The 20,231-nt window shown below is 33.8% G+C and overlaps 1 protein-coding gene across 2 annotated transcripts in view; it reads right to left on the bottom strand.

Annotated features, from left to right (window-relative positions):
- EPHA6 (EPH receptor A6) overlaps window positions 1-20,231 on the bottom strand; it is a 429,275-nt gene that overhangs the window by 306,647 nt on the left and 102,397 nt on the right. For both annotated transcript variants that reach the window (XM_034413652.3, XM_034413664.3), the window contains exon 3: window positions 3,047-3,710. In XM_034413652.3, coding sequence (XP_034269543.1) covers window positions 3,047-3,710 — 664 coding nt within the window. The remainder of the gene's footprint in view (window positions 1-3,046; window positions 3,711-20,231) is intronic.

Here is a 20,231-nt window from a genome sequence, read left to right as displayed (position 1 = left end):
TACCAGAAATATCAATTGAAAATATACTGGGAAACTGAATAAAAGTCCCTGTGATGGAACTGAATTGTTTTCATAAAAATAACATGAGTAGTCATCAGGTTTGGTTAAGCAGTTTAGCTTGGTTTAAGAATATTATTGTTTTCTCATAAGAATTACTTAACAACAGGAAGGAAGGAAGGAAGGAAGGAAGGAAGGAAGGAAGGAAGGAAGGAAGGAAGGAAGGAAGGAAGGAAGGGAACTTAGTTGCTTACACTATCACACACTGACACATATATACAAACACACACTTTTGCCACAAATACTAAGTTAGGTGATTCAGTACTGTGACCTCAGTAGAACTGAGTGTTCTACTCAGAAAGTAGAACTCTTTTGAGAGTTCTACTTTCTCAAGAGAAGATTTAATTCAGATACTGTTCATTCACTGCATTAATTATTATGGATCAAAGAATGTGTTCCTCAGATGAAAAGTATGACATTTTACCAGTGGATCTGCAAAAAGATTAAGGAATTGTTTAGCTAATACTTTGTGTAGTAAAAAGAACAAAGCAGAGTTCCTCTTTTATCAATGATACAGTGTGGCTTTAAGAAAATTCTAAATTAATTTAGGTAGTAATTTGGTGAGGCATCTCTTAAGATAAAGTGAGAATCATAACACTGATTCATTCTGGTACTAGTAAAAACATATATTTTTTATGTTATACTGATTTATACAGAGACATACAAAGAACAAAATGACATGGTAAATTCTTACTACTGACCCACTAGTGTTCGTGTTCTTTTAGTGCATATTTTTAAGACTTGCAGACTGAATTTCCAGACTGTCATATAGCATAGCAAATAAACAGTATGGCAACTGAAGCAGAAGATTTCTGCTGCTTCCTGCTACTGTTAAGATTTATAGTATAGTTTGTGGACAGAAGATCAATTTTAGAGGTCTTAATATTGCAGCTTTCCTTAGAATTATTCACATATGCACAGACACAAATGTATGGTATGGAATTTAAAAGCATAGTATGTGCAGCACAATGCTAAAATAATAATTCAAAGATGAACAGATGTATGAAAATTTATAAAATCTCATATTCCTACAGTGTCAAACTGGGAAAATAATACTTCTGCATTAAAACACTGTGGAAGTAATAAAAGAGTGATCTAAAACATAGTCTGTTCAAACATTAATTTTTTACTCCTTAAGCAATTAAATAAAAATACTTAAATAAACATACTTTTAGGTACTCCTGAAATGTATTATGCTCCTACTAAATACTTGTTTAGCAGGAAAACTGACTCTGTTTTTGGAAAGAGAGGGAGGGAGGGGGAGAGGGAGGGAGGAAGAGAGAGAGAGAGAGAGAGAGATGGAGAGAAAAAGAGAGAGAACCTCATGGAAATTAATAGGAAATATTCAGAGAATGATTCTAGTCCTGCAATTACTCTAAAACATATGATTATATTTGGGTCTCTATGTTTAGGCTGTTAAAAAAAATCTTGCTAACCCATTCAGTTAGGAAGTTATGATCACTATTTTGTATTTTTAAATTAAAGTATTTGCATAAAACATAATAATTATTACTTTATTCTACTATTACATTAATTGCAGAAGTTTTAAACTTAAGTAGCCTTATCAAATGGGAAAACGTCATGAAACGTTTTACGGTGTTACGCAATATTTTTGTACATGGATCAAAATGAGATCTATTTATTTAGTTATTTATCTATTTATCTAGTTATTTGGGGCAAAAAATTTGAGAGCACTGAAACCATATAATTTAATTTTATTTGTCTTACCATATAAATCATGCCCTTTCTTCTGTGGTTTTGTTTGAAATAGATTTAATTGTGTGCTACAGGATTTTTAATGAACTTATTTTTATATAAATACCCTTCTGAGAATCTTCATTTTCAATAATTTAAATCTAAATAAAAATATATAAAGATTTAGTTGACCAAAGGCCAATTATCAGCAAATTTTAGAGCCTGAAGAGTATGAATCAAAATATGCTGGAATAAACTTAGTTTGTAAAGAATTCATACGTTGTTCAATAGGAAAATGTGCAATTAATTGCTTCTTGCTTAAATTCTGAGAGGTTCATCATACATTGAAGCTTTTAGATTATCTAGTTCCATGCAACCTTTTTGATCAAAACAAACACCTATGTAGCTAATATATCTAATTTCCAGCATAAATTCAATTTAGTGAAAGTTCTTGGTAACTGCAGGATTAAACTATGATATTCTATGTAGTTTAAAGCAATCCCAATCTTAATATAGTTATGCACAAATATTTTTCATCCATTAATAAAATCAATTTCTTTTCCTTTACTTAGGAAACATTATTCTTTCCATCCATATATTAGCAATATATTTTTTTTAACTGACAAAATTAAAGATCATACTCTTGATTAGAAAAAAAATTGTCCATGATTCTAATCACTATGATTCTATAGAGCAAAATACTATATTTTCCCCCTGGTCTTTTTCCCCTAGCAAATACCTTTTATGTGACATATATTTGTTCTCCCAGTAATTTATCCAAGTAAAATGCTTGGATCTTTTTCTCATAAATAATATGCTTTTTCCAATATACAATACTTGTCACCTATTATAGTGTTTCTCACTTCTGTATTCTTTTGAAATTAAATAAATTTGTACAGCATGTCATTCTTCAAGTGTTTTGGTACTCTAGCTAGCAAAATCAAGGCCAACAAAGCTACTACATATTTGAACAATATAGCCTATACCAATTTATATTATGCTCCTAATTGCTTAGTATACACACTAGAAATTGAAGAGCAAATAACAATGAATGATTCCATTTTACATATTTTTCATATGAGTACACATTTTTTCTGTAAATAAAGCTTTCATCATTCTTCATTGATGACATACTTGTTTTCAATATATGAACTTCACCCAACAATTAAATAAATAATGAATTTAATGCATTCTCTATAGATAAATGAAATTTAGTTAAAAGCAGGACTATAACCCATATGGCTGAGCTTAGCTCAAAACTTCTCTTGGAATTTAATTAAAACTATTGTCTTACCATGGCATGAACCATCCACTTCTTCATAGCCAACACTGCATATGCACCGTCCTAGAGGAACTAGCCAATCTCCATCAGCTCCACAATATAACTTTGGAGTATCCCGTTCTTCAGCACTCTTCACACAGGAACCTCGTACTTCCACTAAAGAAGAAGAATCAACCCTTGGAATGGTGTCAGGAAACATAGCCAAGTTCCGAACAGTGAAAGGACACTTTTTGTAGTAAGCACGGACAGAAACCAAAGCAATGCATGCCCCAATATCTTGAAAGGCAAGAAAAAATCCTTTCCGGTTTATTGGTCCCACCTCACGAACTTCTGTATTCAGTTTCAGGATGCGATCTCCCAAATCCATCTGAGTAAAACTCTCATCAGCTGCAATAGTATCAATTTTGCTGTATTGGTTTGGCTTGAATTTAATTCCATGGGATTCATCTGATTCCAGATAGTAAAGGTTGAATGTTTCTTTGCATGTCCCTAGCACCCATGGAATGCTGTTGCAGTCCCTCAGGGTAAATTTCATTTCCACATAAATTTTCTGGGCGGCATCACGCGAGATCCAATTTGTACGAAGCCAGTTGTTTTGGTTGGGTTCCATAACATTACATACCTGGTATGTGTGGATAGGACGATTATATTCATCCATTTCTGTTATAGCGTCCCACTAAAAAGAAAATACATTCCATTGAAAAATCATAATAATAATAAAAAACTGTAGACATGTTTTATTTATATCAATTCAAAAGATCATAACGTTGTTGGTATATTAACTGATATTAAATTGAAGAACTGTGACAAAACTGAAATTGCCAGAAGTAGATTACTATCATTTCAAATGGTTATTTCATTTGAGCGCAGTACTTTATCAAAAAGCATGCAGGTTCCAGAGTCTACTCTGTGGTAGGCTCTGGAAGTAGATTGATTGTCTGGCATTAATCTGGATGATTGTTTGCACCAATGCTCTGCCTTCAGGGAAAATGAAACACAATTCATCAGAGGCACTTTGAGTTGCATTTTTTCTTTTCACCCCAGTAGCTGCTTTTTAAAACAACTTTGGCAACATTCCCAAAGCTCTCTGTAAATCTCAGTAATTACTGAGAAGCATCTCTGCTTGGCCCATTCTCACTCTCAGTATTCAGTACGGGTTTAAAAGTGTAGGGATGTGTGTTATGCCTAATATTTTAATAATACTTAGACATGAATATTAGTACAGTCCTTGAAGAGAAGAATTTGACATTGTTTCCAAGGTCAAAGGAAGAAAGATAATATACAACTATTTTATTAATAATCTTATAGTAAAAGGAAAAGAAACTTTAAAATAAGGCATATTTAAGACATAACTAAGAAAATAAGACTAATTCAAATTGAAGTGATTATTTATTAATGATTGGAACAATATATGTTTGCAAAAGTAGTAAAAATATGAAAGTAATGGAAATTCAAAAATAAACTAACTAATAGAGGGACAAATGGGAACAGGAATGAGCATGAAGGTAAAATAAATCTGTCAAAATCCCTATCTGCTACAGAAACTGCCATCATTCATGACAAGAGTCTGGACAACAGTGAAGTTAAATAAGAATAGGTGAAAATAAGATCTATCTTCGCTTCGTATCTTTTCACCTATCCAAAAGAATACAAATGGGGATATCAGTAATGGACTGATGGCAAGAATCATTCTGATTTTAAGACAGATTTGTTGATCAGTGAAGACATTATGTTTCTTTCTCCTATCTTCAACAAGGCATAAAACACCAGCAAATGATAAAAAGCTATTGATACAGCTTCTGCAGCCCAGTTATCTTCAGTGCACTGAAATTATATAGTGCTGAAGCTTGGCTGAGGCTTTTATTACAAACATCTGTTCAATCTGTAGAAAAGGTAAATTCCAGATGACTGGTGGATATATATATATATATATATATATATATATACATACATACATATATATATATATATATACATACATACATACATATATATATATATATATATATATATATATATATATATATATATATACATATAATAATATATCTTGACTTCAATAAAGCACAGTAATAATGCTAATTTTGAAATTATTAAGTTGGCTCTATAGCATGACAATTATGTGAATTTGTTACTAGCTTGAAAATAGCTGAAGGAATTCCAATTTATTAAAATTTGACTATGTGAAGGTTGCTACATCTAAAGCAAAATATAGAATAGAGTAGAATAGAGTAGAATAGAATAGAATAGAATAGAATAGAATAGAATAGAATAGAATAGAATTTTTTTATTGGCCAAGTGTAATTGGACACACAAGGAATTTGTCTTGGTGCATATGCTCTCAATGTACATAAAACAAAAGATACGTTCATCACGAAAGATATAAACTTCAAGAAAGAAATGTTCATCAAGAACGTATCTATAGCCTATCTCATGGCTTCATACTATCTTTTCTGTGTGTATATAAGGGTATATACATAAAAGAGCCATGGTAAGTTTATCTTTCCTATTTCCATGAAAACAAAAATCTGATGTCTTCACTGCTATACTTGGAAACAAACTACAAATTTATGATATAAAAAAAATAAAGATTTTTCTGTGATCTTTGTGAGGTGCAATAAATGGAAAAGCATTCTATGTGGATATTGACAAGAATAGTGCAAAACAAAAATCAACAGAAATTTTAATTTGATACTGTTCTGGAGGATCTTGTGGGATGAGTCTGGGACTCTCCCTAATCTAGGAGAGTCATGCAAACATGGGAATATTCTTCTCTGTTTGAAAATTGAAAAAAACTTTCTGGCCTAATAGATAATTAGATAGATAGCTCCATATTTTATATTATTAAACTTTGTAGCATTTCAGGTGTTCTTTTAAAAGAGTTTGACAAAAATAGAATAAAATTTGTTTTCTTGCAGATTTCAGACTAATGTGCTTGAAAAAGAAGCACCACTGTGCTATATAAATTATTATTACTAACATAGCAATAATTAATTTCTGTTAATGTACTGAAAAATCATTCAAGTTATATCAAGTAAGAGTTTTTGCCAATAGGACTTCACAGGAATTGGAAGCAAAAATGTTTATTCATATTTCTTGTACCATAAAATTCTAAACAGATTCTGTTTCATAAAATCCAAATCTAGATGTTATAATATTAGTTCCTAATGTTAGTTGCCAAGATGCATTTATTTAGTTGACAAGGATAATGAAAAGGTCCAATAATATTTGTTGTTTTATCATATCTTGAAACTTTATTGTGATGCTTATTTTTTAAAAAGACTAAAGTTACTTCTTTTTTTATTGTATTTGTTTTAAAACATCTAAACATATGTACAATCTCTGAAGCAGGGGTGTCAAACTCGATTTCATTGAGGACCGCATCAGGATTGTGTTTGACCTCAGATAGGGGGGCATGGCCAGGGGTGAAATCTATTTACCTTCCTTACTGGTTTGGAAGTGCTTGCTCGCTTCACTTGCACGTGCACACACCTCTAATGTGTGTGCGCATTAAAACCAGGAAGTAATGACACCCAGGCAGGTGGGTGGAGCTTGCTCCACCATCGCTACTGGATCATGAAACCAACGGCCAAAATCGCTACCGGACTGGGCGATCCGGTCCAATCCAGGAGCATTTCACCCCTGGACATAGCCATGGTAAGCATGACACAGGACTCATGTGGGGGAGCACCTGTGGTGGCCAAGTGCTAAGGCAAGACTTCCCTGAGACCCTCCCTCAGTCTCATTATATAGGAAATCCTGAGTTACAAATGTAATAGAGCCTGCCAATTACATTAGTAACCCGAAGATTCATTTGATTGAATCATATTAAATGAACGTGATCACTCCCTGCTTTCCCCAATGCATTTGTTAATCAACAACCTAATGCTGCAGCAGGCCATCCAAATCCTCCCCTAATCCTCTAAGATACCTCATGCTCCCATGGGGTCCCCCCAGTCCTGCCATTCCAGGTCTGCACAGACTGGCTCTGCTTTGCTAGCATCCCAGATTCCACTTCTTCATCTCACCTTCTTACAGCTTCACAGGCTTCTGAATAAAAGACTTTGACTTCTATGCCATGTGGGTCAGCATCTCTTGGAGCTCTTCGAAAATTAAGTACAGTAAAGCCATGGGAAATGGGGTGGAAAGGCCTGGATGCGGCCCACAGAGGCTCCATTTCAGCCTGTAACAAGCTGAGGGAGACCCAATTTGGAGGCCCAAATTGAGCCTTGGAGAGCTGGATTCAACCCATGGAGGCTCCATTTTGGCTAGCAATGGGCCAGGGGAGGCCTCTGGAGGCCCCTACAGGTCATTTTGGCTGGCAGAGTACTGCAGGAGGCTGTCCAGGCCAAAAATGGGCCACAGGGGGCCCCTAGCAAAGGCACCGCAGGCCAGTACTTTGCTATTTCCAGGCCAGCATTGCGGGCCAGATCTAAGCACCCTGTGGGCAGGATCTGGCTCACAGGCCTTGAGTTTGACACCCTGCTCTAAAATCAGCATATGCTTAAAAGTTTTTTTTTTCCATATATGAATCATCAAAGCAATCATGTTTTTGTAAGGGGCAACTTTCTCCAACCTGGCACTCTTCAGATGGATTACATTTCCTAAATTTGCAGCTGGGAATTCTGGAAACTGTAGTTTAAAGCATCTGGAAGGCATAGTTGCAACTATTTTTCAGAACTTAACTGATAAATCAATTGACAGTGACAATCAGTCTCTTGTCACTTTTCAGAAATAGAAAAGGCACTTGATCTGGTTACTAGAGATAAAAAAGCATATTTCTCAGAAATGTTTGATTTTTAGTAAATTGAAGAAGAAATAAATTTATATGAATAAAATAAAATATTTATGAATATTTTATTCTATGCTTTCTAGAATTGGAAATAACTAACCTAAGATCATTTTTAAAGCTGGTAGCCAATCATTCTTTTTTTAAGAACAGTTAAGAACTTGTGCTTGTTAATTGTAGATCAGCAACTTTTTACTAATCCTTTTTAAGATTGCTTAATTCATCCATATCTTCAGAAAATCTGTTTCTGAGGTTTATAAAGTTAGATTTATTCCATATTATCTTATAGTCTTCATGACCATTTTCTCCTATGCACTGAATTAATAATGTCATATAGATTTTGGCTTCAACCCCTAAGTAGTATTTTTTTTTTAAAAATATCCACATTGCAAAGAGCAGGGTAAACCCTGTGAAATGCTGACATAAAATTCAGAAATGATGTTTTCTGGAGGGCCCTAGATTAAGGAAGGCTGAAGTAGATTTATAGTTATTTCTTAAATGTATTTAAGAATGAAGAAAATGAAGACAATTGCACAAGGTTGAACTATCGAAAGTGATGCACTCTTCTTTTGGCAAATTCATTTCAAAGGAGACATTTAAAAAGTGTTTTATTTTTATTTTGTTAAACAATAATAATTAGAGGAGATTTGAATGGCAGTACTAGTTTAGATTTTGATAGCTTAATTGCAGCATATTTTTTGCTGCAGGGATTAAAGCCAAAAGTTACAACATGCTTTGTATTCACCTTTCCTCCCAGGACTGCAGTGTTTATTATATATTTATATTTATTTATTGAATTTATTTATCACCCAGGGTCATTCTGTTAGGAGATGAGTGACAAGTTAATTCAAAACAAACAAACAAATAAATAATAAACATTGCAGTCCTGGCAGGAAGTTGGAAAATAAACATTTTGCAATTATTTAGTATTCAAGAAGACATGTTAAACAAAATTCAGATATTCCAAACTGACAAATGAATCATGGAACCTTTTAAAGCAGACCATATCAAGAAACAAATATTCCCAGGATTCCAGCTATGCCACATTATTGTTGTAAGGTAGAGGAATACAATGTTAGCATCTAGAGTTTACCTCTGTTGCCTTTTATATAAAACAGAATCAAAGCAAGGTTATTTTGAGTTTATTTCTCACGCTATTACTTTTTCCAGAACTGATTTGTCTTTTATTACCATACCTCCATACCTTTGTCAAGGTTATCTCTGCATTCCTCTATATCTTTGTATTAGTTGACAATAACTTTCAGATCATTATCAACCTTGCAAGTTCTACTAAGAGTTTCATCTCCATTTGTCAAGTACCAACTTAAATTTAAATTTAAATAAAGAATCAGTTTTATCTGTTGTGGAGTAATTAAATGGTTATTGGTTATTTAAATATTAAATATTTTAAATATTTATAAAATTTGCTTTTCTTGTTACTGCATGTTGAAATTTAACTTATAGCATTTATTTTGATAGTAATATCACAAGAAAGATAAGGATAAAACAAAGCAAAAGCTATTATATGTAGTTTTGTAGTTAAAAATCCAGAGTACCTTTCAAAAATACAGTAATCGAATCTGGGAGATAAAAGTAAAAAACTCAAAGTTTATAGTAAATAATTAATTTTACCAGAATCCTTGAACCCTTAATACTATTAGTTTATAATGAAAAACACATTAAAACAATGTCTTTGACTTGCAGTTCATTGTAAGTTATAACATTGTAAGTTATGGTATTAATTTTCAGTTTTATAAAGAATCAAGAAATGTTGATAAAGTCACCTTCAACTAAACACCATTTCTGAAATGTGTCATAACATATTTAGTGTATCTTTTACTGCTTTGTGAGCATTCTACATTAGACATCCCCATATTTATTTAATTTAAAACAGTTTAAGTCTACATATATAATTTCTATGAGCTCAGCATCCACAGTGGAATAGGAAAAAACAAGGGTTTGGGTGCAAAATATGTGACCTAAATACTTTTACCTAACTACTTTACATAAGGATAGAGTTTATTTCATGATTGCCACAGAGTACATGTTTACATTTTGATATGAGCTGAATCTGCAGTGGGTACCCATCTCTTTGTCCAATTCTATCCTTACAACATATGGTTAAGATAAGATGCAGTGAAGTGCCAAGGAAAACAATGAATTTCATGGGTGAATGTAGGTTTCACCCTAGGCTTCCATCTTTCCTTGCCTAAAAACATAAAAAGAAATTATGTCATCTCTACAAATCACATAGGCTCTTCTACTGAGTTTGCTGACATTGGCAAACATGGCTGTATCTTCTCAGAACTAAGAATTATGCCTTGCCATTACAGTGTCCTTCATAATATACAGAATACATTATTGCCTCATATATTTGTACTCTGCAAAGCCAAACCACTTTCCATTTCACATATGGGTAACCAAGTATAAGATCTGTCCATCAGCTGAATACACAGCTGAGTTGAACTTCAAACTCATTGCAGTGTTTCTATAAATGACTGTGATTCTCCTTTGAAACTTACTGTGATTATTGCAGGAAGAAATCTGAATCTGGTACTAAATTTTTCATTGGCAAACCACTCTTCAGTCTTAAAAAAGGCATTGTGTGATAACACCAAAATATGAAGAATTCTGATGAAGCAATGCTAACCTTTTTTCATTAGGTACACTTTTTTCACTGTTTGTATGAATAGCATCTCAAAGGAAGGAGCAGAATAATTATTTAAACACAATATGAACCTTCTCTTAAAACATCAGACCTGACATTTATCGGTCTGTATGGAAAATCTTGTATGTAAGCAGGGCTGAAGTCAGCATTATTTTTCCTTCCGTTAAACAGAACATGAATTTTTTATGAACTGTCTTGGGGGAGACAGAAAGTAACACAAGGTGAAATACTATGAATGAAATGCTTGATTTATTAACAGCTCCTCTTTGTTTATATCAGTGCAGTTCCTTCAGCTGCAAGATTTTTGGTTTTGAATCAAAGGACACTGCAATGATCCTCCAGTCTTAAGGGAGGTTCAGCTAAGGAACCAAAGAGTAGTTAAGGAGGATGGAATATACACTGTTCAAAAAAATAAAGGGAACACAAGCAGAAGACATTCGAGATCTGAATGAATGAAATAGCCTTATTAAATACTTTGTTCATTACATACAATAGTTTTGTGTTCCCTTTAGTTGTTTGAGCAGTGTATGAACTACTGTATGTAAAGAACAAAGTATTTAATAAGGCTATTTCATTCATTCAGATCTCGGATGTCTTCTGCTTGTGTTCCTTTTATTTTTTTGAGCAGTATATATGCCTTTAAATACCAAGGATTTTTTGTTTTTATATTTTAATTTACTTCTCATTTTAACAATGACAATCAGTTTTCCTATTTTAATAGCTGTTTCAATTGTACAACTGTACAATATAATATCTTTAGCTTGTAATCACAGATTCACTTCTCTATCTTTTGGGAATGATAAAAGGTACTCCTAATTATTTGTATCCTGAAACAATTTAGATTTGCATACAATTTGAATTTACCACAACAGTCCATTTGGGGGATTGCTGTTGTATAAATGAACTGCATAAAACTGAAGCCTTTTTTTGGTACTTTGCACTTTCGATATATTAAAGATTTAAAGTAAAAGTTTATGTTAATATTTGTGACATTCTCCAGCAATAGCGTTTTATAACCAAGCAATCATACATGCTTGAATAAGCATTTCTATATTCAGTAAACTTTAAGAATTGTTAGTATTTCTTTTTTAATTTCTGTGGATCATTTGTCTCTGTGATAAACTCATCTGTAATGCAATTCCTATATCCTTATTAAAGATCTGAGACCGAACTTGGAATTGAGTAGTAATGAGATAATTTAGCTGTGTATAGAGTGCCAAAGATGAAACTGCAGTAGCTAGTAGCAGAACAGTCAGAACCATGCTTTTATTGCCTTAATAACAAAGAAGATTAGAATCTACTACTCCAGTCTAAAATATGTAATATCCCAGGATTTAAATCTTATATCTTTCTCTCCCACTTTTATGTGGTAATGGATTTCTTGCTTGCTTGTTTTTTTGAGCCTTGAATGCTCAAAGAACCTGCACTGTGTTGTGAAAATAATTTTCTCTGATCTGGTTTGTTTGTTTGTTTGTTGCTGATATAGGAAGCCAAATCTTAGGGCCCTCTCTGCAGGCACATCAGCCATCAGCCCAGCCAAGCTCCACCACACATGTGTGTGTGCCTCCCACCAGCCAGCTGGTCTTCGTGTCCCATTTTGGGCCTGGAAAGCCTCCTGCACCAATGTGGAAGCCAAAACGGGGCCTGGGGGGCCCAGGGCGCATGCATGGGGGGGCGGCGGCGGTGTGCATGCATGGGATGCACACGCATGCATGGGGACAGGTGCATGTGTGGGGGCAGGGCGCACGCACGGGGGCGCTTGCATTGCATTTTGTGGGTTCACTGTCTTAGGGTATGGCAGTGGTTAAGGCACCAGGCTTTAAACCAGGAGATTCAGAGTTCTTCACATTTTCATCAATGATTTGGATGAGGGGATAGATGGGAAACTCATCAAATTTGTAGATGACACCAAGCTAGCAGAAATAGCAAACACTCGAGAAGACAGGCTTAAGATACAGAAGGATCTGGACAGACGTGAACATTGGGTACTATCTAAGAAAATGAAATTCAATGGTGAAATAAGTTAGGTTCTACATTTAGATAAGAAAAACAAAATGTACAGGTACAGTATATGTGGTACCTTGCTCAATACTAGTAACTTTGAGAGGGATCTTGCAGTCCTACTGGACAATCACTTAAAAATGAGCCAGCAGTGTGCTGCAGCTGCCAAAATAGCCAACACAGTTTTATGCTGCATAAACAGAGGGATAGAATCAAGATCAAGTGAAGTGTTAATATCACTTTATAAAATGCCTTGGTAAGGCCACATTTGGAATACTGCATCGAGTTTTTGTCACTACAATGTAAAAAAGATGTTGAGACTCTAGAAAGAGTGCAGAAAAGAGCAATAAAGATGATTAGACGACTGGAGGCTAAAACATGTGAAGAACGGTTGCTGGAACTGGGTATGTCTAAAATAAGGACTAGGGGCTGATATGATAGCATCGTTCCAATATATCAGGGGCTGCCACAAAGAAGAGGGAGTCAGCTATTCTCCAAAGCACCTGAGGGTAGGACAAGAAGCAATGGGTGGAAACTAATCAAGGAGAGAAGCAACTTAGAACTGTCAGGAGAAATTTCCTGACAGTTAGAACAATTAATCAGTGGAACAACTTGTCTGCAGAAGTTGTAAATGCTCCAACACTGGAAATTTTTAAGAAGACATTGGAGAACCATTTATCTGAAGTGGTGTAGGTCTCCTGCTTGATCAAGGGGTTGGGCTAGAAGACCTCCAAGGTCCCTTCCAACTCTGTTATTCTATTCTATTCTATTCTATTCTATTCTATTCTATTCTATTCTATTCTATTCTATTCTATTCTATTCTATTCTATTCTATTCTATTCCATTCCATTCCATTCCATTCCATTCCATTCCATTCTCACATTAGGCATGAAATCCAGCTGGCTGACTTTGGATCTGTCATTCTCTCTCAGCCCAACTCACCTTATAGGGTTGTTGTTGTGGGGAAACTAGATGAAGGGAGGAGTATTCTATGTGTCTACCACCTTGAGTTATTGATAAAAATTATACAGGAAGGATAAAAATAAATAATATTTTTTGAAAAAAAGAAGTAGTTAACTGCATTGGCTGCTGGAGTGCTCCCAAGGTTACTTGAGGGAACCCATTCCATCAGGTCCAGCAGGAGAGATATGTTGTGGGTCTTGAGTTCCATCTGAGAGGATCCAGAAGAAATGTCTTGTTGGCTATGGCTACCAAACTCTACAACATCCTCTCCCTCCACCCCCAACCAGAATCCTTCCCTGTTAGCCTTCTGGAAAGCCCTTAAAATGTGACTCTTCCAACAACTTTTTGGATCTCCTGGGGAGCCTGTGACATCATTGTATTGTGCTTAAGTGTTATTTTACCAAAAACTTGTTTCTTACTTATGTTGAATTGTTTTAATAGTTGTTATATTGTGTATAACTGTTGTAGGTAGTATGCTCACCAGAATCACATTTAATAAGATGGGCAGCTATATAAATTTGCTAAATAAATGAAATGTATGTTTTCCAAGAAATCTACATTAGCATTTCAGTGTTATTTTATTACCAAAGTTGGGAGACCTCAAGAAAGTTTTTTACCTTTATGAGTTTTAGGCCATCTGAGGAAAAATATTTAACTATTTACGAGACCACCTTCTGCCACCGATAGCCTCCCACTGACCAGTACGCTCCCACAGAGAGGGGCTCCTCAGGGTGCCGTCAGTCAAACAATGTCGACTGGCAGCCCCCAAGGGGAGAGCCTTCTCTGTGGGGGCACCTACCCTCTGGAATGAGCTGCCCCCGGAGATACAGCAGATCCCGAATCTTCGCACCTTTCACTGTTCCCTAAAGATGTTTTTATTCCAGCAAGCTGGGCTGGCCTAACTTTTTAAAATTGTTTTAATTTTTAAATTGTTAATTATGGGTTTTAATACAGGGGTGTTTTTAATTGTGGGCCAAATTAATTTAATTGGATTTTAATACTGTTTTTAAATTTTGTATTTCTTGTGTTTTATCTGTTGGCTGTTCACCGCCCCGAGTCCTTCGGGAGAAGGGCGGTATATAAATATAAATAATAAAATAAAATAAAATAAAATAAAATAAAAAAATAAAATAAAATAAAATAAAATAAAATAATAAAATAAAATAAAATAAAATAAAATAAAATAAAATAAAATAAAATAAAATAAAATAAAATAAAATAAAATAAGATAGTTGCTTGGTTCAAAACTCTACATTTTCTACTCCTTTACTTTATTTAATATCTTCCTTAATTGAAGAATAATCAGACAATAGCTCCCCAGTCTTTTGATCCCATCTATCCATCTAGACAGCCAACAGCAGCCAGTCAGTGAGCCAATCAGCCAGCTCAGCCCAGCCTTCCCAACCTTGGAAGGATAGAAGGCTGAGTCAACCTTGAGCTGGTAAGAATTGGCTGCCAGCAGTTGGCAGAATTAGCCTGCAATACTGAATCCTAACCACTGCACCACCATGGTTGATGAGTTACATGACCTAGAATTCTCCTACATCTGTATATAAGAGCTCAGATAACTAGCTTTCCCCACATCTGGTTGATTTATCACTTACTTATTTCTTAACCAGAAGAAGCCTAGGCTATGGTTGGTCATATACTGATAAATTACACCACTAGGTGAACCAGTAAATCTTGCTAAACTTAAGAGTGAATGTTTGTAATGTGCTTTATACAGAATTGCCTTTGAAGATAATACAGAAACTGCAGTTTGTATGAAATGCTGCAGCTTGATTTGCCAAAAAATCCAGTGCTGATTCATGATTACATAACCACGTGTGTGATTACACATGCACATGTATCCTAAAATACATGTAAGAAAGCTAATGCTGAAGAAGCAAGTGACAAATATAAGCAACTCTTCTTCCACTTGATGATTTTAAATATTTTGAAGGACTAAATTTGGTAAAGTGGCATCCAGCAGTTCCCAATCTAAGGAGCGCTATTATGTGAACATAGGTCAGTTGTCTCACAAGGCTGTCAAGACAATAGACAAGCAGAGAAAGCTCATCTTTAAACTGAAGATGGCAAGTTATCTCTTGTGTAAATCAGACTTCATTCTTCTCTGCAATACAGAATCTAATCTAATCAAGTCTTGTGTAAGAGTTTTCGGACAAGTTAAGTCAATTGTTGAACAAGGAGTTAAGTATCTGAAAAGCTGAGATTTGCTAACATGTCCTGGTGTGAAGCTTGATAGTATTTATAAAAAAGATTCTGAAAGTGTAGTTGATTACGTATAATCTTCCTTTAAAAAGGCAAGGGCATTTTATAGTGCATCAATAAATAGCAGCCAGAATATGCTGTATTATCTTCACTGTTGATCAGACTCTATCCCAAGTACAGTTTTGGATAACAAATATTAAGAAAATTCAAATAAGCTGGAACAGGTTCAGAGAACGGCAACAAGCATAATAGTAAGATAAGAAGCCTATGATACCAAATTAACAGATCAAGGTTAGTTTTGACAATAAAATATTAAAATGGGAGAAACAATACTTTTCAAATACTAAGGAAGATATTAAACAAAGGAATACAGGTTCTGTACTGAACTATGAGCTTGACTTAGCCTCTTAAATGGTCCTTTCCAAAAGTTCATTATACTTTCTCTTATGTAAGCCAAATAACATAAGGAATATAAAAGTGACATAGCAGAAATATATTGGCTACTATTTTGTACTTTTTTTGACATCAGACCTTCTAAACTTCATTTTAGTATAATTTTATGTTTATGTAATATTGAAGATTGTTAGCTCATATTTTTGTTTTTAGACATTTGCATGATTAACTGAATTTTAGTGATGTGGACATAAAGCTGGATTTCATTGTTAATTATATTTTAATTGTTTGCCATATGATTTTGTATATCACTCATGACATACAGTTTATAAAATAACAATAAAATGCAACAGACACTTATGTAATGGTAAAAATAATAGATTAATCATTTTAAATGTAGAAAATTATGTCAGCATTGTATAAAAACAGCCCAGAGCCTCTCCTTGAGAGAAATGGGTTGTCTAGAAATATAAATAATATATGTCCTGGTCATCTATCATTTGAACTATTGAAATTTGTTTTACATGGGTCCTTGCTCCCACTTTTCAATTTACTTTTAGTATTGATTTTTAATCATCCTTGCCTCTTTTAAATTTTTAACTTTTATATACTGTTTTCATCTTTTAATATTTTATTTGTATACTATCCAGAGTCCCTTTGTGAGAAGGCCGGGCAGTTTCACATTTGATAGATAAATGAATACTGTGCATTGCACGACAATCATTTATTTCAATTTTGATGGAATTACTATTGTAAGACACACTCTGGCTTATAAAAATTTGATTTCCCACTCCCAATATGAGGAAATTGCAGCATTTTAAAATAATATGTTATACTAATACAAATGATTGAAAATGTCTTATAAAAGTCAACTGTAATATTGAAGGAAATTATTCTTTTGTTCCCAGATAGTGAAGGACATAAAACTGCAGTATTTAAAATTTTATATATATTTCCTTTAATTAAAATTGCATGGTTCAATAAATTTAGTGATATTTATTAAGAAGCAACACCGAATTAAAGAACTTTTAGATAAATATTTAGAGAATTACAGAAAAACTATAGCTTACTTCTTTCACCAATATAGTTTTTTAAAAAGTACAATTAGCACAGTGAAATAAGGTAGCCAGGAGATTATTTCCAAGACTGTGTCCTTAAAATGACAATTTATCTCTCTGATCCATGATATCAATGGGGATGTTAAGGGTTCCTCCCTCTCCTTATCGATGAATAAAAGACAAGAGAAAATTGTCATACTCATAAATGTGGCTAGTAAGTATTATGTTAACAAAACCCATGTGCAGAGTGGCCCTGTACATTGAAAGTATGGGAGGAAAGATATCAACATGTCTAATGTCTTTCAAGTGTCTGTCTGTGTCTGTCTGTCTATTTCTCCTATTTTCTATTTCAAAGAAGTTTTAATTTATAATTATATGAAGTAGTGCACAGATAATGCCCACCAAATTAGTTGCTCATGAAATTTATCAGTGTTATACTCTTCTTATATTAATTTCTTATGGTGATACTGTACATGACAAAGCTTTTCAAATATGATAATATATATTTATATAGGATCAATGAATCAATATTAATTTATTAATTTTATTGTTAACTTTATTATTAATTTTTATGTTTTAAATTATTATTATCACTATTATCTCTTATTCATTAAACATGAAACTCAGTCAACTGAATATTTAAAAATGTATCACAAATATCATTGACAATAATAATAATGATTCAGACTGACAGGCACTTGGTCCATAACACACCTGACATAACAATAGTTGAAAAGAAAAAAGTATGGTTCATTGACATTGCAATACCTGGTGATGCACGGATTGAAGATAAGCAGCAAGAAAAAATCACAAAGTACCGGGACTTGCAAATTGAAGTTGAGCGACTGTGGAAAAAGAAATCGTGTGTTGTCCCGATTGTAATTGGAGCCCTCGGAGCAATACCCAAAGGGCTACCCCGCTATTTAGAAATTCTAAATTTGCCGGACTTGAACATTTTGACTCTACAAAAAACCACCTTACTCGGAACAGCTTACATCCTCTGACGATACCTTAACAGTTCCTAGGTCCTTGGTTAGGACTGGAGCTGCTGAGCTATTAACCAGCCTCAAAGGCTGTGAATCTCACTAAAGATTAACCAATAATAATAATAATAATAATAATAATAATAATAATAATGATGATGATGATGATGATGATGATGATGATGATTATGATAATGTTAGGGGACACTGATTACAACATTTGGTATTATTACATGGCAAGATGATAGATAAAAGATTACTTGTAAATACAATAGCAATATACATATGTTCTATAATCCAAAATACATCTATGTAAATATATATGCATATATGAATGGGATGTCCATACACAGACATAAACTCAGTTTAGCTGCTAAAGGTTAGCAGTAACATGCTAGCTGACTGAAGATAATGCTAACTCAGGGTGAATGCACATTTTAGATGTTTGATGACCTAAAGTGAAAGCTTATGCAAAATATGTAAATGTTTCCAGATAACAATGTTCAAGATACAACTACAATATGTGTTTGGTTTTTCTTGTCTAAGTGTAAGATCTTAATTTTTTTACCACTGAATTGCATTATTTTGGGTAGGACCAACTCTATAAGAGTTATTCAAGGTAGGACAACTCTGTACTGAATCTTGAGTCTATCTTCTAAAGTATTAGCGTGATGTCTGCAAATTTATCCCCTCATCTAAAAGGTTTATGAAAATGTTGAAGAGTACTGGGCCTAAGACACAATCGTAGAGTATCCCACTGCATGTCCCCTCCGTAGATGTAGTTCCATTAATTAATTAATTCAAATAATTAATGATATTTAGACAATGTTCATATTTTACGGAGCAATTAATTGTGAGACCCAACAGCAGAAGTATATATTGAATTTCTATGTAAAAGTAGCTTTTGAATAATAAAGAGTAGATGAAGAATGTTGTATGTCACCAATGGTAATTGATCTGATTATTTCCTATGCACTGAAGATGATTATATAGGTGCAGCTGTTCCTTCCAAATATATCAGGATGTATAATTAATTTCAATTCATTTTGCTGTATAATGTTAATAGCAAAAAACAAATATCCTGTTATGGAGCTCTGCAAAAGTGTCAAAGCACAAAGTGTCAAAGCACAAAAGTGTCAAAGCATAAAATGCATGTTTCACTTGTGATGAAAGTTTGCATTTTAATACAAACTGGCTGTTAAATATTATTTTGTTATTGTGTTGCAAATATAATACAGTAGTTTGTGTTTTGAGGAATGCTTCATAATTTTGGCATCAGTGATCTATCTGAAAATGCAGGTTTATTTGTGTATTTTGTTCTCAACCCAAGGATTCAATTCAAATTCTCAGACAGAGGCAAACTAGCTGAAGATTCTATTAATTGTTGTGGTCTAAGTGTAAATTCTAGGCAATTCCATTAAAAAACATCAAGGACTTAACATGCTTGTCATTTCATGGAAATAGGTAAAGGTTATTAAAACAAAGCTGGATAAAAATTCTCACAGACTTACTCAAAAATATCACATTATAATTTTTACAATATGTAATGCATTATAGCATGAAATATTCCCCAAAACCCCCTCCTCTTTCAGAATAATTGCAGGCTAAATCTGGGCTTAGAGTCTCAAATGACTGAGTCAATCCTCCTTTTCCTCACATACCTACTCTTCCACAACCAAGAACTTGAAATGATTGCTTAAACATTTCTCACTGGAGCTATTAATATTTAATGGTATTTTAACTGAAGGAATGTGAATAACTTATGTTCTTTCTTACAACATCCTCTCCTCTCAAAGCTTCTTCCTGTCTTTGTAGTGTCCGAATTTCTATTTCCATATATTCACTAGTAGTGTTCTCATAGTCACACATCAGTATGAAGAGCTATCAAGCTAGGTAGTTATTTTTGCTTAATTAAAATTCACTGAGGTGAAAATCATTAGCACGGTATTAAAACACACACACACGTACTCATACCCTTTAGTCTATTTTGCATGGGTAATAACGTTTTGTTTTTAACTCCCTGAAAATAGTCTCTGAAGGTCTTGATGAAGGTTAACTCAATGGAAAGGAAATAAGCTTACTTTCTGGAGCTTCCTTTTCTCTCACAGCTGCAAGAATTTTATATGAATAT

The sequence above is a fragment of the Pantherophis guttatus genome, chromosome 5, assembly GCF_059756535.1.
Source record: "Pantherophis guttatus breed Tessera chromosome 5, ASM5975653v1, whole genome shotgun sequence".
In the NCBI taxonomy this organism is placed as follows: domain Eukaryota; kingdom Metazoa; phylum Chordata; class Lepidosauria; order Squamata; family Colubridae; genus Pantherophis; species Pantherophis guttatus.
Note: the sequence above shows the minus strand (reverse complement) of the source record. Positions and strands in the feature narration are given on the sequence as shown.